We start from the raw sequence: 23,197 nt of genomic DNA on the forward strand, positions 1-23,197 counted from the left end.
AAGCTGAAAGTTTCTGTGACCTTAAAAAAAAAAAAAACCAGGTCATTGCAGAAAGTTCAGAAAAGTAAGCAGAAAACAAACCAAAAAACTCGAGCATACTTTGGTTATAGATCCTTCTAAATGAATATATAGTGGGATCAAAATGTATATAGTTTCAATCTTTTTTTCCCACCCAAACAGAGATATATTTTGTTTAAATGGAATTTAAAGTCAGCATAAAAAGTGAAAAAACATGCAGGGTCAAAATCATCCTTGAAGGTTGAAATTGATATCCTGCCTGCTCAATAAATCCATCAGAGTCCACTTTTTCCCCCTGGCTTGTAACAGATCACTGTGCCTGCATCTAAGCACCTGATGAAGTACCTGACTTGTGTTTAGAGACCACATTGTACTAAAAACACTTAAACTCTAGAATCATACTCAGGGAAGCAGGTTAAAAGATGCTTAAACTATAAAAGTCAAATGAGGACACTGAACTTCGAGAACTGAGGTTCCCACCTCTCATTTCAAACTCTCTCATGGGGCTTCCCTGGTGGCGCAGTGGTTGAGAATCTGCCTGCCAGTGCAGGGGACACGGGTTCAAGCCCTGGTCTGGGAAGATCCCACATGCCACGGAGCAACTATGCCCGTGAGCCACAACTACTTAGCCTGTGCGTCTGGAGCCTGTGCTCCACAACAAAAAGAGGCCACGATAGTGAGAGGCCTGCGCACCGCGATGAAGAGTGGCCCCCGCTTGCCACAACTAGAGAAAACCCTCGCACAAAAAAAAAAACGAAGACCCAACAGAGCCAAAAATAAATAAATAAACAAACTCTCTCATGCTAATATGCTGATAAGAGTGTGGAGGGTACAACACACTTGTACTCTTAAGGTTCATTCTCCTCTTCTCTTTTTGTTAAATACATGTAATTGAACTTGTTTAAATGCATGTATGACACAATGCCAATGTACGCCAAAATTACTTATCATAGTTAAAGACATTTCATCGTAATCTATTCATCTGACTTATTTATGCTATCTTAAAGTTTCTTGTTTCCTGTTTGTTTTTTTTTTGGCTGCGTTGGATCTTCGTTGCTATGTGTGGGCTTTCTCTAGTTGCGGCAAGCCGCGGCTACTCTTCCTTGTGGTCCGCGGGCTTCTCATTGCAGTGGCTTCTCTTGTTGCGGAGCATGGGCTCTAGGCTCGCGGGCTTCAGTAGTCGTGGCATGCGGGCTCAGTAGTTGTGGTGCATGGACTTAGCTGCTCCACGGCATGTGGGATCTTCCTGGACCAGGGCTTGAACCCGTGTCCCCTGCGATGGCAGGCAAATTCTTAACCACTGCGCCACCACGGAAGCCCCTCTTGTTTCCTGTTCTTGTTGTATGTTATTTTGCTTATTTTATATACTCAACAATAATTTGGAAGACAGATATCTAGTTTTAAAATTCTTTTCGAGTTTTTTGTTTTGGTAGCTTTTTTCCATTGTGGTAAAATATACATAAAATTTACCATTTTAAACATTTTTAAGTATACAAGTTAAGGCATTAAGTATATTCACATTGTTGTGCAACTATCACACCATCCATCTCCAGAATTAACTCATTTTCCCAAATGGAAACTCTGTACCTATTAAACAATAACTCCCTTTCCTCCTCCTCCAACCCTTTTGTGACTGGCTTGTATTACTTAGCACAATGCCTTCAAAGTCCATCCACAGTGTAGCATGTGTCAGAAATTCACTCCTTTTTAAGGCTGAATAATATTCTATTGTATGTATGTATCACATTGTATTGATCCATTCAGCAGGTGGTAGACATCTGGATTGTTCTCACCCTTTGGCTATTGTTAATAATGCTGCTATGAACCTGGGTGTTCAAATCTGTTCAAATCCCTGCTTTCGATTCTTTTGGGTATATACTTAGAAGAAGAATTGCTAGATCATATAGTAATTCTATGTTTCATTTTTTGAGGAACCACTACACTGTTTTCCACGGTGGCTCTACCGTTTTACATTCCCATCAGCAATACACAAGAGTTCCAATTTCACCATATCCCTGCCAACCCTTGCTCTTTTTTATTTCATAAAAGCCATCCTAATGGGTAGGAAGTGGTATCTCTTTGTAGTTTGTATTTACATTTCCTTCATGACTAATGATGTGAAACATCTTTTCACGTTCTCTTTGGCCATCTGTATCTTTCCTGGAGAAATGTCTCTTCAGATTCTGTACTCATTTAAAAATTAGATTGCTTTTTGCTGTTGTTGAACTGTAAGAGTTCTTCATATATTATGGATAGTCATCTCTCATCAGATATATGAATTGCACATGTTTTTCCCAATTCTGTGTGCAACCTTTTTACTATGTTGATGGTGGGTTTTTTTCTGGTGCACACAAGTTTTAAATTTTAATCAAGTCAAATTTATTTTTTATGAAAACTTCTTTAACCTATCTGATCACCAAGTCATGAATAAAATGACACCTCTTTAGTCAAAAAGACAAAAAATACAATTGTTTTTTCTTTTCCTGCCTTTCATTCCAAAATCAACTTTTGGCATTTTTTTTTCCACCTTGTAACTAAATTTGCTGTTTAGATGAGTGTTGTGTCAAACTGACTTCAAAGTTCACCACTGATCACTTTCAGCATTGCTTCATTTCTCTGTAATGAATTCTTCATTTTGATTCATCTCTTCAGCTGGGTGAGTCTTCAAGTGAATTTTTCAAGAAGGTACAGAGGTTGAATATACTTTCTAGCTGCTGTGTACTTGTGAAAATGTCTTTTCATTGTCATAGGGCTTAATGAAAATGCACTGGGTCCATAAATCCTTGAATTATATAATTTTCCCAATAAATACAGATTTGATTCCATTATTTTTACATTTAGTATTTTAAATAAGCCTGATATCAGACTAAATTTTCTTCTCTTAACTTTTTTTTTAAATTGTATATTTACGGGATTTTCTTCTATTTATTTTGACTCAAAAATCTTTTTCTGATATGTGTCTCAGTCTCTGATTTTTCCCTGGATTTTTATGGCAACTTTCAATCTGCATACAGTGTTCCCCTTTTCAGGAGAAGGATGTTTTATTCAATTAAGTGTTTGAATATTACTTTCTTCCTCAGCTACAGATATAATTCTTGGTTTGGTTTACTTAGCTATGTTTCTTATGTCTCTCATCATCTTTCACAGCATTTTCATTTTCTTCTTCTTTTTCCTCTGTAATTTTGCAGACTCTCAGATTTGTCCTCATCACTAATTTAACTTCCTTCATGTTAATTCCACCCTTTCTTGCCTGCAAAATGTATTTTAAATCTGTTACCAAATCTTTACAGTTTTAGGCAGTCTTTTCCTTCATATGTTCATTCCTGCCCCCCCCCCCACACTTTTTTTCTAAATTGAGACAAAACATGAAATTCCCCAATTAAGGGTTCCGCCGCGGAGACACGTGAAGGTCGGTGAGTTGGTGCGGAGTTTGTCTCGGCACGCGTGGCCGCGCTGGGATGGCGTCCTCCTCGTCTTCCTCCGCAGCGGGTTTGGGCTCGGGCGACCCGCAGCTGCAGCATTTCATCGAGGTAGAGACTCAGAAGCAGCGCTTCCAGCAGCTGGTGCACCAGATGACGGAACTTTGTTGGGAAAAGTGCATGGACAAGCCTGGGCCAAAGTTGGACAGTCGGGCTGAGGCCTGTTTTGTGAACTGCGTTGAGCGCTTCATTGATACAAGCCAATTCATCTTGAATCGACTGGAACAGACCCAGAAATCCAAGCCAGTCTTCTCAGAAAGCCTTTCTGACTGACCTGAGTATTACCTCTTTGGAAAAGGAAGGTAGTTCAAGAAATGAAGAGCAGTTGATGGGATGGTTGAAGAAAAGGCTGTGGGGGGATCGGCTCCCACCTTTGTCACTCTTGGGACATCCTGTCATCTGAGAATGAACAAAGACCAATTTTTGTGTGTGGGGGTGGTTTGAGGGTCAAATGTGTTTGGGGTTGTGTTTTTTAATGCTAATCTTGGGAAAACAATTGACAGATGAATGGAAAACTCTACTAGGTGTATGTTACTGTATGTGGGACGATGCTTTCCTCATAGTCCCATTAACTGCTTCCTATAATTTTAATAGTGGAACTGCTCTATAATTTGATATGTGGGACCACATAGGTAATAATCTGTTATTTGTGTGGATTCCTTTCAGATTTCTGGAGAGATCGATATACATCTTTGTGTCTCTCAGAAAGGGCAGCAGTGGGGGAAAGAGCAATTTGGTACTTGACTGTAGGCCTCCTTATCTAGTGTTTGATTATCAGTGCTGGAAAAAAAATGTATGGAGTATTCATACAGTACATTTCACCTTTCTAGATTATCTCCCTCCCTTATACTGTGATTCACTTAAATACCTATATATAAAGTACAGTCTTGAGCTAGTACAGGTAGCCTGAGAGTCTAGAGGCCTTTAGTTAAAGGAATCTAGCCAGCAAACATAATTCTCATACTAAACTGCCACAAGGAAGAAGTTAACTTACCCTGTATGTCAGGGTCCAAAAAAATTTAAAGATGTGCCTAATGAAAAAATAAGTTATAAAGATTTAGGCCAGTCAAAAACTAACAGCAGTTTCAGGTAGAGGTGCATGCCTAATGTAAACCAGCATAGTTTCCATTTACTGCATTCTTTTAATCACTGAAATAAAAACTTCTACAAGATTCAAAAAAAAAAAAACTCACCGATTAAAGTAAGTGTACAATTCACTAGTTCTTAGTATTTTCACCACCAATATTGTTATCTAATTCCAGAACATTTTTGTCACGCCCCCCACAAAGAAATCTTGTATATGTTAGCTGTTACTCCCTATTTTCCCCTCCCCAACATCCCCTGGCATCCACTAATCTACTTTCTGTCTATACGGATTTGCTCATTCTGGACATTTCATATACATGGAATTATACAATATATGACCTTTTGCTATTGGCTTGAAATATTTCTCCCTTTAATAGTGTCAGTTTTTCGGACTTCCCTGGTGGTACAGTGGTTAAGAATCCGCCTGCCAGTGCAGGGGACACGGGCTCGAGCCCTGGTCTGGGAAGATCCCACATGCCACGAAGCAACTAAGCCCGCGTGCCAAAACTACTGAGCCTGCGCTCTAGAGCCCAAGAGCCACAACTACTGAAGCCCATGCACTTAGAGCCCGTGCTCCTCAACAAGAGAAGCCACCGCAACGAGAAGCCCGCACACCACAACAAAGAGTAGCCCCTGCTCGCCACAGCTAGAGAAAACCCGCGCGCAGCAACGAAGACCCAACGCAGCCAAAAATAAAAATACAAATAAATAAATAAATAAATTTATTTATTTAAAAATATAGTGTCAGGTTTTATCATTTTAATTCTGTTAGTTTTTTTGGTGTGTATTTGGGACTTGCTTATACTACATTTGTCTTTTAAGTCATATAGGAGAAAAACTGAATTACAAACAAAAATACATTTATACTGTCTTTTGTATTTCCTTATGTAGTTACCTTTAGTACTTTTTTCATGTGGATTTAAGTTACTGTCTGGTGTTCACCATTCCATCTTGAAAAAAATCTCTTTAGTATTTTCTGTGGGTCAGTTTGCTAGCAGTGGAGTCTTTCAACTGTTGTTTATCTGAGAATGTCTTAATCTCTCCTTCATTTCTGAAGGGTAGTTTTGCTAGGTACAGAATACTTGGTAGGCAGGTTTTTTTCCTCAGCTCTTTGCATATGTCATTGCAATGCCTTCTGGCCTCTATGGTTTCTGATGAAAAATCAGCAATTAGTCTTATTGAAGATTCTTTGTACATGATAACTCCGCTCTTGCTGCTTTAACACTGTCTTTGTCATTTGATGCTTTATGATGTATGTAGATGTGGCTCTCTTTGACTGTATCATGCTTGGACTTCCTTGAGCTTTTGGGATGTGCAGATTAACAGCAGTCATCAAGTTTGTGAAATTTTAGGCCATTATTTCTCCAAATACTCCTTCAGTCTCTTTTTCTATCTCTTCATCTGGAACTCCCATTACGTGTATAATAGGATGCTTGAAGGTGTCCCGTAGGACTCTGAGATTCTGTTAATTTCTCTTCATTCTTTTTTCTTTCTGTTTCTCACACTGGATAATCTCAATTGGCCTATCTTGAAGTTCACTGACTCATACTTCTGCCTGTTCAAATCTGATACTGAGCTTTCTCCAGTCAATTTTTTATTTCAGTTATTGTACTTTTCAACTACAGATCTTCTATTTGGTTCTTTTTTGTAATTTCTCTTTATTGATATTCTCTCTATTTGGTAAGACACTGTTCTTATACTTCTTTAGACATGGTTTCATTTAGTTCTTTGAACATATTTTAAATAGCTATTTTAACATCTTCATTTAGTAAGTCCAATGTCTGAGATACCTCACAGACAGTTTCTAAACTGCTATTTTTCTTTTGTATGGTCCATATATTTTTTTTTTACTTTGAATTTCCATATCTTGTAACTTTTTGTTGAAAACTGGACATCTTAAAAAATATAATGTGACAACCCTGGAAATCAGAGTCTACTACCTCCCTAGGGTTTCCTGCTGTTGCTTTATGCGTTTTTTTTTTAAAGTAACTTTTCTGAACAAATTCTATAAAGTCTACTGAAGCTGCCACTCAACTAGCTTAGTGGTCAGCTAACGCCTAGATGGAGATATCCTTAAACATCTAGAAACAATAAATCTCCCAGTCTTTGCCGAGGGACTACGTGCACATAGCCATCAACGCTGAGGGCAGGGAGTTATCAATTCGGCCTTAGCCTTCCCTTTCTTCTTGCCCAGAGCCTCAAGGGCAGCCAAAGGTAAAGGGTAGGCCCCTCTCAGATCTTTCCTGAGCATGCACTCAGGCCTGTGCACACTTGTGGTCTTCTAGAGTCCTAGGAATATATCAATGCTTTTCAAAATATCTATGGACATCTCATCCTCAGTTTTTCCGTTAAAGCTTTTGGTTAGTCTATTGTTTGTCTCAAGTGTCATCCACTGCCTAATGCATTGTGACATTAAAACAGTTGCCTGGGGACTTCCCTGGTGGTCTAGGGGGTAAGACTCCGGGCTCCCAATGCAGGGGCCCCGGGATCGATCCCTGGTCAGGGAACTAGGTCCTGCAACTAAGGAGTCCGCATGCCACAACGAAGATCCTGAGTGGTGCAGCTAAGACCCAGCGCAGCCAAAATAAATAAATTAAATAAATAAATAATTAAGAAACTAAAATAAAACACTTGCCTGTAAGTGTTTTTTGACAAACACCTCACACATAGACACAGAGGCTCATACGCACTGGATAGCTCTGAGTAAGGTCAAATAAAGATAAGCCTTTTGAGTGGAGTCTTTCAGAGAGCCATCAGACAGGTCAAATACTGACAATTCTTTGGGAATGAAATTGTGAAAGAGGTCCAGCTCTGTTCTGCTCCCTCCAGTCCTGGGAATGCAGGCTGGTATTTTTCAAGGTTATCACTGAGCTGAGTGTGGCAATGAGAATAGGGCAAGGTAAAATGCCACAAGCTTACTATTCTTATCAAGGTTCAGCCATTTTTCTTGAATAAATGCTTACTACAAAAGCTACAAGCCTTTGGTTAATTTCCAGAGTTTTGGAAAAGTTTTCCATAAAGTTTTGCCAAAATTCTGTTGCTTTTATCACAGGGCAAAATGTTGGAGGTCTTTACTCCACCATTTTTTTCTGCTATTAACTCCTCACTTTGTTTTAAAAATCCCAGCCAGTTCTCTCCCCATGGCTTTTTGCTCCTATTGACAGTAAGTATTAGTATATAAAGTATTTAAATGTCTTAAATGAATATCAAAATAACATCTATATTATATATTGGTATGAGGTATAAAATGGCTTACAAAAAAAAAGACATAGTACCTATCTTCACACAACTTACTGTCAGATATAAATGAAATCCTGTTACTACTTCAGAGTGTTACTTGACCTAATGAGTAAATCTCTAACATCTCTTTCTTTGCGAGGTTACCTTTGCCTTGTTTTTTTGTTTTTGTTTTGTTTTTAATTTATTTATTTTTATTTTTGCCTGTGTAGGGTCTTCGGTGCTGTGCACGGGCTTTCTCTAGTTGCGGCGAGCGGGGGCTACTCTTCGTTGCAGTGCGCGGGCTTCTCATTGCAGTGGCTTCTCTTGTTGCGGAGCACGGGTTCTAGGCGTGCAGGCTTCAGTAGTCGTGGCTCACAGGCTCTAAAGCGCAGGCTCAGTAGTTGTGGCGCACAGGCTTAGTTGCTCTGTGGCATGTGGGATCTTCCCGGACCAGGGCTGGAACCCGTGTCCTCTGCATTGGCAGGCGGATTCTTAACCACTGCGCCACCAGGGAAGTCCCTTTGTTTTTGTCTTTAAAAGAATTTTATGAGTTCAATTGTTTACTCATTCTCAACTGAGGAGAAATTATTTGGTCCAAATATCTGCAATGGTTTATGACTTGCCCTTGGCCCCAAACTCTAGTTGGATCTTTCTAGTATCTGTAGAATCACAACACACTAACAGACACTATCTATCAGAACAATTCCTAGGCTTTCAGCTAGATCAGCTCTACTGGTCTAAGAAACTATTATTTTCTACTGTCAACTCCCTCACTCTCAGAATAGATGCAGAACATGATAAATGACAACCTCAAGTATATATAGCCAACAGATCTCTTCTTGTCTAATTGATGCATTCAGTACTTTATTTATACAGAGAGTATTTCTCAGGATACAGTGTACCATCCCTGAGTCATTTCCTCTTCCCACTGCTGTCCAATTTTTGTCAAAGTTAATATCTCCAAAGGGAAGAGTTAGGATGTAAATGAATAGAAGTACACAGGAGGCCTCAAAAAATACTGGAACACCTGATTACACTTCTATTGGCACATTCTGTCTTCTGAACTAGGGGGCTGAAAGTGAGACTGAGATAAAAGATTTTCCTACCTACAATCAATTAAGTAAGCTTGTTTTATGTCTGGTAGCCATTAAGTGAGTTTTTAAAATCATAGCCATGAGGGTAGTGAAAATTTCTTCCAGTTCCTGGTTATAGGCTTCATAATCAATCCTAACATATGAGCATTTTGTGGTTCTTCTTTTCAGTGACATCACAGTGGGAAATCAGGAGCAATTATACCAGGGGCTTTAACTCAGTTACCATTAGATACTAGTTGGGTCCTCTTAAAATTAACAGAAAATCTGCGTAAGACCAGGGACAACTACTTTCTTTTTAATTTCTACACCTATAAAGATGTCTATTGATAAATCATGAACAATTTATATCTACACGGAACCAAGTCAACTCCTGTGGACCAATCAATATGTTATCCCAACAATCAAAACCCCGCACCATACCAACTCTGTATCCTTATAATTTTCCACAGAAAATATTTATTCAGTTCCTCCACGGGATGCTATTCATTTTCTAAATCTGCAGTTCTATTGTAGTGATCTCACAGGGGTGCTGTGGGATATTTTAAAATTCTAGGGAGACAGTGATATGTAATATCTGGTGTACAGGACAAAAACTAATAGCTAAAGATAGTTTAAAGTTTCAACATTAGATACTGCTACATTCCTTTCAATGCTGCTGTCTGTATCTCTGCAGAGTTGGATTTTTGACAGTTTCTGTACCAAAAGCAATAAATGAGGGTGGTTGTGTCCAATTTCATCTCAAGGTTTGAGAAACTGTGCCCTAATAGCCACACATATCTCATTAGCAAGTAATTATGCATATTTATGAACAAAGTAAAATGTTTTCTTTCAAACACAAAACCAAAAATATTTTTGTTTATTAAGTTGTAAGATCAAAACAGTAAGTATTTTTATACCCTAATAACATAATAGCTTAGTGTCTGAAAAAATACTTCATATATTTATATGCTGCTGATGATTTATATCCCTATGATGATGAGAAAAGAAATCACCCAAACACTAAGGTGACTGTGCACAGAGAAAACTTGGAAACCTTTGTTCTAGATGGAGTCCACTAACCCAAACAAGTAACTGTTCATACAATTTTCTTCAAATATTTATCAAATGTTTGAGTGTACATAATACATCTGACCAAATAACTCACCTATCTGAACCAGAGATTGAGTCATGAAAAGCTCCATGTTTCACTTAAAGATTAAATAGCACTGAGCTTTCATATGTCATCCAGAATTAAACAGCCAATCCACAAATAAAATTTCAAAAAATAAAATTTTGAATAATTTCTGCATAATACCTGAGTGTGAGCTCTCAATGGTGGTGTCTGACTTGGAATCCAGAGATGAAGGAATTTGTCTTAACTGGGCAACATAGTACATCTTCGTACTACCAGAAGGCTTATATGGCAACAGTAAAGGCTGGCCTAAGGAGATAAAGATCAGAATAATTAATAAGAAAACATTGATTAATTAACTGAACAAATATTAAGTACCTTTAATGTGCCAAGCAGTGGTCAAGATTCTTGGAATATATCAGTAAACTAGCATTCTAGAAGAGGGAGATATACAGTAAACAATTAGCATACTAAATAAGTAAATCATCTAGTATTTTTATAAATTATTAGTGACATAAAAAATTAAGAAAATACTGGGACTTCCCTGGTGGTGCAGTGGGTTAAGATCTGCCTGCCAATGCAGGGGACATGGGTTCGATACCTGGTCTGGGAAGATCTCACATGCTGAGGAGCAACTAAGCCTGTGCGCCACAACTACTGAGCCTGCGTGCCACAACTACCAAGCCCGTGTGCCAAAACTACTGAAGCCCGTCCTCCCTAGAGCCCGAGCGTCACAACTACTGAGGCCATGTGCCGCAACTACTGAAGCCCACGCGCTCTAGGGCCCTCGTGCTGCGACTACTGAGCCCTCGTGCTGCAACTACTGAAACCTGCGCACCTAGAGCCCGTGCTCCGCAACAGGAGAAGCTACCACAATAAGAAGCCCATGCACCACAACGAAGAGTAGCCCCCACTCGCCACAGCTAGAGAAAGCCTGCGTGCAGCAACAAAGACCGAAAACAGCCACTCCCCCACAAAAAATTAGAAAATGCTGAGGAAGATTAGAAGTATTTGGGAAATTGCAGCAGGATGCAGTTTAAGTAGAGTGGTAAGGGTAGGTAGGATTCATTGAGAAGACGACTTCTTAGCAAACTATTCCATATTTAGATGGCTCTAACTAAGAAACACTTTATCTTATATTGAACCCAAACCTGGTCATTGTTAACCCCTACTACTGATCTTTGGAGGTTCTCCCGCCAGAGTCATAGAAAGTAAATCTAATTCTCTTCTATGTGGCAGATTTTCAAAATAAGTTTTCCATTATAAAAGTATAAATTCTCAATATTAAAAAAATACACAGAAATAAAAAAGACAAAGTCTTACCACTCAAAGATAACTATTATTAATATTTTAATGTATTTCTATAGGTCTTTCCTCTGTATTTCTTATTTGTTTACATAGTTGTGTATAGTATGTATAATGTGGAATTCAGTTTTTCTATTTTACATTGATAATAAAATATTCATTTTATTTCCTATCTTCACATTTTTTATCATTCTACTACACATTAAGTGTATTTAACCCTTCTCATAATGTTAAAAATTTAGGCTAAATTAAATTTTCAATAATAAAGAATTCTCTAAATAAAGACTTCCTGTTTACAGCATACCTATTATCCTCTGCTGCCCCATCTCACATGAATTTTCTGATTTCAGAGTGAAAAATTGCCATTTATACTTTCTTTTTTTTAAATACTAACTGCTAAAATTCTTTCTAAAATGTCTGTGACATAGTAGTAATTTGATTATTATAGAAAATGAAATCTTTTTCTTTTCCTTATTTTTTTTTTGCTTCGTCGGGTCTTCATTGCTGCATGCGGGCTTTCTCTAGTTGCGGCGAGGGGGGCTACTCTTCATTGTGGTGCGCGAGCTTCTCACTCTTCTCACTGCAGTGGTTTCTCTTGTTGTGTAGCACAGGCCCTAGGCACGCAGGCTTCAGTAGTTGTGGCGCACGGGCTTAGTTGCTCTGCGGCATGTGGGATCTTCCCGGAGCAGGGCTCGAACCCGTGTCCCCTGCACTGGCAGGCGGATTCTTAACCACTGCGCCACCAGGGAAGTCCCTGAAATCTTTTTCTGTACACTTGTTTTTCTTTCATGATGTGGTAGAAACTCTCTCTCTGTAACAGCATTCTGATATTTAGCTGGGTACACACTGCTCATCTGTACCCTGTATTTCCCAATCTCCCTTGCAGACATGTATGGACATATGACTAAGTCTGGGTCCAAAGGTCAAGGGTGAGAATAATGTCTGCAACTTCCAGGCATCCCATTAAAACACTCCACTGGCTGCTGCTAAAATTTATCCCCCCCATTACTCTTCTTTTCCAGTATTTTCTTTATTATTCTTCCTGAAAAAATTTAAGATCAATTAAATAAGTTCAAAAGAACAATTCCATTAGAATTTTGAGTAGAATTACATTAGAGTTTAAATTCATTTGGGAATAAATGACATCTTTAAATATTCAATTTTCCCATTCAGAAATATCCCATCCCTCCTTTTAGTCTACTGTCCTTTTCTATGCCTACACAAAGGATTAGTATTGCCATCACATGAGTCCTATAAAATTCTTGTTTAGGTTACTCCTCAGTATTCATGGGGTTGTACTGCTCATTCAAATAGAATTTTGTAGATAGCTACCACTTCTCCTGATTAAACACAACAGCTTCTTCAGTTTATCCTTATGGACCATGGTCTTCTCTTGCATCCTGTAATCACCTCTAGATGGACTCCCAGTTGCCCATGTCTAGTTTATAAAAATCAAAATACTCTAGACAGAGTCTGATAGTCCCAGAGTAGAATGAGATCTCCTTCATTCTGGACGCATTAACAACTTTTATATTACTTAGAATTGTGTTACCATCCTTGACCACTCCATCATTCTGATGATTTGACATGGAATCCATATTACTAGTACCTTGCTTCCAACCAAGGAACTGACTTCATAGTGAAGGAAATGAGACAAAAGGCTGACGCCTAAAGGGAGTCACTGTTCTCCTCACAAGCCTGATCACCCACAGCTATGGTAAACTCAAAAAAAAAAAAAAGCGAGTGAACAATTTACTGATAACTGTCATGGCACAAGCTGGGAGGCATCACTTTCTGAGGCTGGAATGCTAGCTTACCGAATACGGCATGTGCTCAGAACCACATGTGGCACTTGCCTATCCCACAGACAGAATGCATGTATTTAGGAACAAAGGCAGAAGCCTTTAAAATCTTTTGCTTTCTATCTCTGTGACTCTGCTTTGTTTGATGGAAGATCTTAGAAATAAGGGAGGGGCACTTCTACCGGGAGACAGGAGCCATCTAGTCATTTTACATTCTTTATGTCACTGAAACAATACAGGGAATAGGATGCCATAGTGTTGACTAAAACTACAATTGACCTTAACTATCAGGGAGAAATAAGGTTACCTTAAAAGAAGAAAGTCAGTAGGAGTATGGCTTACACCTAGGGGACTACTTTACCAAGCCTGGTCATAGAAATTAACAAAAAATTACCTTAAACCTATGCAGGGCTAGCAAAGCCTTAGACTACTTAGGAATACTTGTACCAACCTATCAGGCCAAACCCTAGCCAATGAGAACCTGGCTGAATTCAAGGAGAATGAAGAAATGTATAGAGGCTGGAAGAATTTAAATAACAGGAAAAATAGGCTGTAGCCTCTACTTCTCTTTGGACGTTGCTGTAGTCATTATTGTTAGAATATTGACTCAGTAGTTTTCTTCCTCCACCAGTGTATATAAAGCTTGGTGGTGATGGTTAAATTTACCATTTAGTTCAAAGTTTGCAGAAAATGGACAACAACAATTGGGCAGAATTACAATGGACCCAGAGCAAGAATGGCTACCATGTGGAGATGGAGAATTCAGAGGCAAGATAAGTGGCTTTTTGAAATTCTCAACAACTTTATGTTTGGATGCAGAAGTCTTAAAGTTACTTTGGACTGCCTATCTCTGGGGGAAGAAGCGACTATTCAGCAAATAATGGTTGTTCCTGGGAGAGAAAGAAAGGACTGGAGAAGGGTAAAGAAGAAAGTCCAACCATAAAATTTATTTCTTCAAAAAACTTGCAAATGGAACTAAATATAAACATATAGCATATTACTCTTAATTTGTTAATTCAGAGCAGTGGACACATAGTCATAAATTCAACATGCTATTCTGTATACTTTTTTTTTTTTTTTTAAAGCAATTCCTTTATTTTTATTATTTATTTATTTATTTTTGGCTGTGTTGGGTCTTCGTTTCTGTGCAAGGGCTTTCTCTAGTTGCGGCAAGCGGGGGCCACTCTTCATCGCGGTGCGCGGGCCTCTCGCTATCGCGGCCTCTCCTGTTGCAGAGCACAAGCTCCAGACACGCAGGCTCAGTAGTTCTGGCTCACGGGCCTAGTTGCTCTGCGGCATGTGGGATCTTCCCAGACCAGGGCTCGAACCCGTGTCCCCTGCATTGGCAGGCGGATTCTCAAGCACTGCGCCACCAGGGAAGCCCTATTCTGTATACTTTTAAAATATTTTTTAAAATTTTACTTCTGAATCCACAGAGTTAAAAATATTTTATTATTAAACCAAATAATATTTCTCTTTTAAAGGAGTCTTTTCTACCAAGTACCTGTATGTAAAGGTAAAACCATGAACTGTGGGCTCTATATAGACTGATCTACCATTGATGTCAGAAGAGGTATAAAATACACTTTCACAGTTGGATTTCCTCTCCTGTGCTCTGCCACCAATATGAAAACAGCATAGCCCAGAGTAGCCTGGGTTTCAGTACAAGGCATGTGGAACAGACCCAAACCATTTTTGCATCTTGATGCCAAACTCCAACTGACTCATAAGCCCATGGTTGAGGAAAGCAAATGTCTGTTGTTATAAAGCACTGAGATTTTCGAGGTTCTTATACAGTATCACGGTGGCAATAGGTAACTGACACATTAAAGGTGTTCTGTGTGATACTGATTAGACTATACATTTGGGGGGCATAATTTTATTTCACACTAAAAATGTATAAGAAATATAACCATCTCGGGCTTCCCTGATAGCGCAGTGGTTAAGAATCCACCTGCCAATGCAGGGGACACGGGTGCCAGCTCTGGTCCGGGAAGATCCTACATGCCGCGGAGCAACTAAGCCCATGTGCCACAACTACTGAGCCTGCGCTCTAGAGCTCGCGAGCCACAACTACTGAGCCCATGCACCACAACTACTGAAGCCCACGTGCCTAGAGCCCGTGCTCCACCACAAGAGAATCCACTGCAATGAGGAGCCCATGCACCGCAATGAAGAGTAGCCCCAGCTCGCCGCAACTAGAGAAAGGCTGCGCGCAGCCATGAAGACCCAACACAGCCAAAAATAAAATAAATAAAATTTAAAAAAAAAAAGAAAAGAAATATAACCATTTCAACATATAAATGTATTTATTCAAATTAAATTCAGTGCAATTTAAATGTGGAACTAAGCAATTTTCTTTATACATTTAGGCATATTCCATTTATACCTACAGACAGATAAACTTTTTGCACAAGTAGGAAAACTTAAAATCTATTTTGAATAGATTTGTACAAACTGTTGAATACTTTAAAATTAGTTATTTAAAGTTCCCACCCTCATTTGGAGGTAGAATGGGAACTTAACTTTCCAGTTACTGGTCTGAAAAAGAAAACAACTTGCTATAATTTTGAATGTTATATAGTATAAGCACAATAAAAATATCACTGTCATGATAGCATAGGAACACTCTAAATGTAGACCTTATGGTAGAGATTGCTAGCTGTTCACCAAAACTCATTTCTTCTTCATCCTGGAAAGCACAGCTAAACTATCCCTAGTCAGTGGAAAGTGATGTGGGCCACACTAGGCCTGGCCCATAAAAGCCTCCCAACATGTGCTCCTCCATGCTTTTCGTCCCTTCCAGTTGACTATGATGATGAATCCAAGGTTCCATGTTTTAAAGAAAGCAGGGTCACAGTCAACCTGGGTCCCTGGTCAACGTTTCTTGAGCAAGAAATAGACTGGTATTGTGTTTGCTATCTGTTCATTGTATCATGCAAAACAATAGTAAAAGAAAACAATGCCAAATAATTATCTACCTCCCTAAAATTGAACCTCTATAGTTTTCAAGTTTTCGTGAACTACTTGCATTCTTATGACAAGTATTATGAGTTGAAAATACATCAACCACAAGTAGCATGAGTTTCACATAGGTTGTTAACTTCACTAGAAATTGAAGTAAAAACATAATTAATTATATTCTTTTCATAGCTATGTAAATAAAAGATGATATAATCATGTACAACCTAATGCTTAAAATTAAAATTAGGTTTTCTAACTAGAAAGACCCAATCAAGAAATTTATTGGTTAATGACACACAAAAGTTGGTAATGTGACCTAAAATTCTCTTACCATCTGTGCCATGAGGAACAGTAATCTGTTGGACTGAAGATGGTGAAGCAAACTTGACAGGAACTTTGCCCAACTTCTGTGTACTGAGCTCTGGAATATCATGTCCACGATCTTCAGCATTAACAAAAATCTCAGATGAAAACATGGCTTTTCCTGGACTTTCTGTTGTTATCTGAGTGACTGCATCAGATGATAATTTTCCAGAGAAGGGATAAAACGGGGTCTTAATCTCCTTTGGTGATCTGAACAAAAAAGAGAAAGCACACAGCAGGTCATATCCTTGGCTTATCAAATACTGTAATTTCTTTCCAGTGGCTTCAATATTTTTTGGAGATATATCCAACTCCAATGGTTAAGTTATTTCTGCAGTACCCTTTGCTTTTTTACATACTTATTACAGGGTGATCATGCATGAGTTTACTTTTACTTATTTTAAAATCTACTTTTATTTTGGATTTAGAATGCTATTATATAAGGAAAGGGTACTTTTCAGTTGAAGTGGAAAGATATCCATTAAAAAATAATTACTGGAAGTCCACTATAAATTAGGGGACTATGCTAAACGCACAGAGTGTACAAAAATAAAAAAGAAACAGAGCCTTTCCTCAAGAAGTTTATATGTCAGTGGGGGAACCAGAGGTTTTTAAGGTTGTAATTATGTATATAGATGATAAAGAATCCATATTAAAACATAATGGAGTAAATAAATGAGTGTATAAATACATAAATAATAGGAGGGAGGGAGAAGACAAATCTTGCCAACAGAAGAATTCCATATGTAGGTAAGAATTCCATATGTAGTCCAGTCCTGGGCTGGTCTTAATGACTGAATTCCAAAGAGAGTATAAAATGGGAGAAAAAGTAACTTTACAGTGGAGAAACCTAGCAAACACCATGTTATGCAAGTGATGATGTTTCACATCACCAGTGATGTCACAGAGACACTACATACTCTCTGTTATGATGTGATGAGAAGGTTACTTCGCTTCTGCGGTATTCCTTGCCAAAACCTATAACTCCAGTCGAATCATGAGAAAAACATCAGCCAAACCCAGACTGAGAAAAATTCTACAAAATATCAGACAAATATTCCTCACGACTGTCAAAATCATGAAAAACAAGGAAGGAATAAGGAATTGTCATAGACCAGAGAAGACTAAGGAGACATGACAACTAACTAAGTGGAATGTGATATACTGGACTGGGTCCTAGAACAGAAAAAGGTTATTAACGGGAAAATTGGTGAAATCCAAAAAAAGTCTTAAGTTTAGTTAATAGTAATGTATAAATGTTAGCAATAGGAAAAACTGGGAGAGAGGTAAAGGGAACTGTATTATGTTTGTATCTTTTCTGCAGATTTGAAATTATTTGAAAATAAAAAAGGTCATTTTTAAAAAATGGAGTAATACTGTATTGTATTATATCACAGAAGAAGAAGACCTTTTAAAAGGTCTTTTAAATCTCCACCCTCTATATACTATTCACTAATTAAAAGGACAATTATGAGAAAAGAAAATAGGCCCATCTCCCTTATGTGTATAGAAGCAAAAATGATAAACAAAATGTTAGACAATCAAATGTAGCGTGTGTGAGTGAGTGAATGTGTGTGTGTGTGTGTGTGTGTGTGTGTGAATTCCTACCAAGCTGTTTTACTCCATAAATGCAAGGTGAGTTAACATTCAAATATCAATAAATGTCATGTACCACATCAATAAAATAAAGGAGAAAATGTATATGATCATATCAGTATAGTCAGATAAAGCATTTGATAAAATTCAATAATTATGTATGATTAAAAACTCATAGCAAAGGGAAACTACAAAAAACTTTAGAGCCACCATCCTATTTATAGTGAAATGTGGAGAATGTCCACTCTTAAGATCAGGAACAAAATAAGAATGCCAACTCTTACCTTTTCTATTCAACCTGTTAGTAAAAGTATTAAATGGCATTAGCAGTAAGGCAGGAAAAAGAAATCAGAAATATAAGGCTAAGAAAGGAAGAAATAATACTGTCACTTTCCATATTTGATATAATTAAGGATACAGAAAATCCAAAACCATCTACAGATAACTTATTAGAATATCAGTTAGTTTTTAGAAGAGTTGCCAGATAAGAGACCAAACATTAAAAAATTCCACTAACATTTTTCTGTGTCTGAAAAGTTATAAAATTAAAAACTAAAAAATATGCCATCTACATTATCATCAAAACATCATATACCTAATAGTAAGTATAATAAAAAATGTAAGAACCCTAAACAGAAAAGTATTAATATATCATAGAGAGAAATTAAAGGTGATCTAAATAGGATTTCTACTTTGAGGCAGGATGTATAGGCATACCTCACTTTATTGCACTTCACTTTATTGTACCTTGCAGATAATGCCTTTTTTTTTTTTTTTTTTTTTACATATTGAAGGTTTGTGGCAACCCTGTATCAAGCAAGTCTACTGGTGGTGCCATTTTCCAACAGCATTTGCTCATTTCGTGTCTCTATGTCACATTTTGGTAATTCTCACAATATTTCAAACTTTTTCATTATTATACTTGTTACATGATCTGTGATCAGTGATCTTTGATGTTACTATTGCAAAAAGATTACAGCTTGCTGAAGGCTCAGATGATGGGTAGCATTCTTAAAGTCTGCTTTCAAATTAAGATATGTACTTTTTTTAGACATAATGCTATTGCACACTTAATAGACTACAGTATAGCATAAACATAACTTTTACATGCACTGGGAAACCAAACAACTCGTGTGACTTGCTTTCTTAGGATATTCTCCTTATTGTGGTGTCTGGGACCAAAGCCATATCTCCATAATAATATGCCTGCACTAGGTAGGCACAGGCCATCACTCCTGCTGCAACGAGCAAACAAACTTGAATAAAAGATCATCGAGCTAAGGAAGCAATCAAGAAACAATATCAACTAGTATGCTAGAGAGGGACATTTAGAGATTTGGAGCAGGGGTTTGGTGTAGGGAGACATACTCCACTGGAAAAGAGAAATCACCATACCTTTTGATGAACTCATTTGCTGGCATGATGGAGTGAAATCTAGCAGAATGTCAAGCCGATTTCCCCCACAGGACATTTCCTTAGTGTCAGGGTGGTATAGGATGATGGGGGACTGAGCCAAGAAAGCAGAGTGAAATTTCCTGCACAGTCATGGCACTAACAAACCAAATCCCGCTAGATAAAGGGGCCTGTGACAATCATTAGGTCTCCTCTTCAAGACATTTGCCAGTTTTTGAACCTATAGAAAGCAGGAAGCTAAACACCTAATGCCTGAGGGAGAGAACTTTCCAAAGTGAGGAATTAGAGACCTACCAGACTCACAGTAAAAACCCAGAAGTGCCATCTCCAAGAAGGGGGCTGAGTCAGAAAAAGTGAAATCATCTGCAATGTTTCAGTGTTTATGAGACAAATTTTCATTGAGAAAGTGTAATGGCAACAAATACATAGCTGGTCTCTCCTTACATTTGCCATACTCTGAAGCTGTGAGAACTGAGAGCCTAAAGAGCTGAATTCAAACATCTGAAAGACTGAAGTCAATAACTGACTGTATTTATTGAAGAATCAAAGACCTGTCAGGCTCACAGCAAAAATCCAGGGAGGCCACAAATTAGGAAAAATCATAGGTAGGATGAGACAAGTAAAGCTCCAACCCAGTTCTGACCTAGTAAAATTCCTGAAATGACTGAAATGATCAGCCACTCTGATTAACAGAGAAAGGGGTAAATCTTCTCTGGTGCAAAGAAAAAGCATCTTCAGTTTCTATGATTTTTTTATTCACCATGTCCGGCAGACAATCAAAAATTATGAAATTCCTGAAGCAGGAAAAAGTGACTAAAAATTAAGACAAAAAAAAAAAAACCAAGAAAAATTGATTTAGAGGGAATTCAGATTCTGGAGTTAGCACAGAACTTTAAAATGACTATATTGAGAGTAAAAGATGGGGATTAATAGATTAAAATATGGAGAATCTCAACAGAAAATTGGAATCAATTTTAAAAAATCAAATACAGATAAATGAAAAATAAGAAAACTGATCCCCAGCAGACCTTAGGGAATACTAGAAGAAATTCTTTTAGGTTGAAGTAAAATGGCCCAACATAGAACAGAAGTGCAGGAAAGAACAAAGAGCACTTAAAGTTTGTGTGCGTGTTTAATATATACATGTACATATACCCAGGTACATACACCTTTATATTTATATGTTGTTTTACAAATAAACGACAATAATAATGTCTTGCGGGGATGTAGAACAGAAATATACAACAAAAGCACAAACAGCAGGAGGGGGCAAATGGAGTTAAACTGTTGTAAGATGCTTCATTTTTCATAAAGTGGTAAGAATACTAATTTAAGGTTAATTGTAAAGTCAAGAAGTATAATCTCTAGAATAATCCCTAAAAGAATCATAGAGAAAAAGTATAACAAAAAAATCCAGTAAAGGAGATAACATGAAATCAAGATAATTGATTAAAATAATAAAGCACAAGAGCAATAGAAAACAGCAAAGTGGCAAAACTTAAAATCAACCACCTCAATGATTACATTAAATATAAATGAACTAAATATCCCAATTAAAAGACAAAGGTTGACAAGATGAATAAGACCCAACTATATGCTATTCACAAGAGACACACTTTAACGTAAGGTCATAGGTACACTAAGTTAAAAGAATGGAAAAAGATACCCCAAGCAAACACTAATCAAAAATAAGCTTCCCCTTATCTTTCTCTTCCTCCTGGCTTTTTATTCTCTCCTTTTACCTTTCCCTTCCTGAACAATTGAATCTTAAAACCATTAGGTGGACTTTCGTAGCGGGTGGGGCAACAGTGGCCCAGAGTAAGGTAGAAAAGCCTCATCGGGGTGAGGAGGGTGCCCATGTGAAAGAGTAGCTTTAGCATGTAGTATCACAGTCCAATCAGGGCAAAGAGAATCTGGGGAGGTGTGGCTTGTTATGCAATATCAGAGGAGGATGAGGAGGGTTTCCATGAAGAAGAAGGTCCAGCTTGGCATGTGAACTTACTGCCCAGCCAGAATGAGGAAGGTGTCTCTACAGTGGAGCAGCCTAACATAAAGTGGCAGAACTAAAACAGAGTAGAGAAAATAATCTTCACAGACAGGCAGCCTGGGCTGGTAAGTCAGATCCCCTGCAGAATGAGAAGGGTGTCATCCAGGGCTTGGGAGTAGCCCGGTTTGGTGAGTCAGAGCTCAAGCAAGGTAAGAGCAATATCTACCATACAGGATAAGGGGAGGTAATCTGACCTGAGATGTCACACACAGCCTGGGTAATGAGGGTGTCCAACAGGGTAGCGAGGCATCTTGAGTCAGATCCTAAACAGGATGAGGGCATCCAAGCAGAGAGGAGGCCCAATGTGAGATATCAAAAGCCTAAGCAGGATGAGGAAGATGCTCCTGTGAGGAAGTAGTCCATCTCGGGGAGTTAGAGTCTAAGTGAGGTGAGGAGGGTGCCCACGTACATGGGGTGAGCATTCTGATGGGAGGAAGTCAAAAACCAAGTTGGGGGATGTTATCTATGTTTAGGGGTAGTCTAGAATGGAGTGTCAAACCCCAGCAGGGTAAGAAGAACATCCACACAAAAAGGTAGTCTGAATGGAGAGTCAGAATCCAAGTAGTGAGTGAGGGCAATCCGAGCTGGGGAGAGGATGGCGGGAATGATGGGAGATTAGTTATACAATGGCAGATTAAGCAAATAAATAAATATATAAAGCACATAAGAAGTGAGGGTTCTCACTACTGGATAAGGGAGTTACAAACACAGAAAGAGAAAAAAAAGTATAATAAAACTGAATTAGAATTGTATACATGGGTGTGAGCTTATGGTTTTTAATATATAGAGACAGATACAGAAATAAATGTAAATGAGTGTGTATGTGTGTGTGTATTTATGTATGTATGTATATACGTATGTACATAAATCCACTAAGAAGGCTGGGAGCAGCCCGATAGCAATGCTCAAATCTTGGCTTCTAAATATCACTTTCCACTAAAAGAAAGCAGGTTCCTTGGAGAAATGGCCAATTTCAGAGCTGGGGAAGAAAAAGTTATGAGCCTGAAGTATCTTGTTGTGCCAGAAGGCAAAGACATGCACAAAAGATGACAAGAACATGTAAAAAGGATATAGAAACCAGCTTGAAAGAGCTGCCACCGGTCAGTGAATCAGTGACATTTTGAGCATGAAAACAAATTACAATAGTAACACTGAATATAAGAAAACATAACTTTGTATAAGATCTCATATCCAACAAAAAACTTTTATACAGAATAGATTAAAACTCTCTAAATTCAACAGTAAAAAAAAAAAATGCAGTTAGAAAATAGCACATCTTAAACACACAATTCATCAAAGATAATATACAGAGGACAAACACATGAAAAAATGTTCATCCTCATTAGTCATTTAGAGAAATGCAGATTAGAACAACAATGAGATATCCCTATATACTTATTAGGATGGCTAAAATAAAAAATACTGACAATAACAAAAGCTGACAAGGATGTGAAGAAACTGGATCTCTCATATATTGCCAGTAGAAATGCAAAATGGTACAACCACCCTGGAAAACAGTTTGGCAGATTCTTAAAAAATAAACATATACTTACTATACAACCCAACAATCACACTCTTGGGCATTTATCCTAGAGCAGTTTCTCAACCTTGGCACTACTAAAATTGAACCAAATAATTCTTTGTTGTGGCGGACTGACTACTCTGTGCATTCCAGGGTATTCAGCGGCATCCCTGACGGC

The 23,197-nt window shown here is 38.1% G+C and overlaps 1 protein-coding gene, 1 long non-coding RNA gene and 1 pseudogene across 3 annotated transcripts in view; 1 reads left to right on the forward strand and 2 right to left on the reverse strand.

The window, feature by feature from the left end:
* Nucleotides 1-813: 813 nt before the first annotated feature.
* Nucleotides 814-5,311, forward strand: LOC309643380 (mitochondrial import inner membrane translocase subunit Tim8 A pseudogene; annotated as a pseudogene). Its single transcript has one exon. The product of its transcript is annotated as a mitochondrial import inner membrane translocase subunit Tim8 A pseudogene (transcript).
* Nucleotides 5,312-5,515: 204 nt separating this feature from the next.
* The window catches only part of ALMS1 (ALMS1 centrosome and basal body associated protein), a gene marked incomplete at its 5' end in the record, with an annotated part of 114,350 nt that continues 96,668 nt past the window's right edge, over nt 5,516-23,197 (reverse strand). Inside the window, 2 exons of the mRNA XM_082426215.1 lie at nt 5,516-10,316; nt 16,410-16,651. Of these exons, the coding sequence (XP_082282341.1) occupies nt 10,117-10,316; nt 16,410-16,651 (442 nt within the window). The 3' untranslated portion in view covers nt 5,516-10,116. The remainder of the gene's footprint in view (nt 10,317-16,409; nt 16,652-23,197) is intronic.
* LOC309643398 lies at nt 13,729-16,403 on the reverse strand. Its single transcript, XR_014253712.1, has 2 exons — nt 14,511-16,403; nt 13,729-14,178 (listed from the first exon to the last, which is right to left on the reverse strand). It is a non-coding gene; the product is annotated as an uncharacterized lncRNA (long non-coding RNA).

Source organism: Balaenoptera physalus, assembly GCF_965194825.1.
Source record: "Balaenoptera physalus genome assembly, chromosome: 15".
Classification (NCBI taxonomy): domain Eukaryota; kingdom Metazoa; phylum Chordata; class Mammalia; order Artiodactyla; family Balaenopteridae; genus Balaenoptera; species Balaenoptera physalus.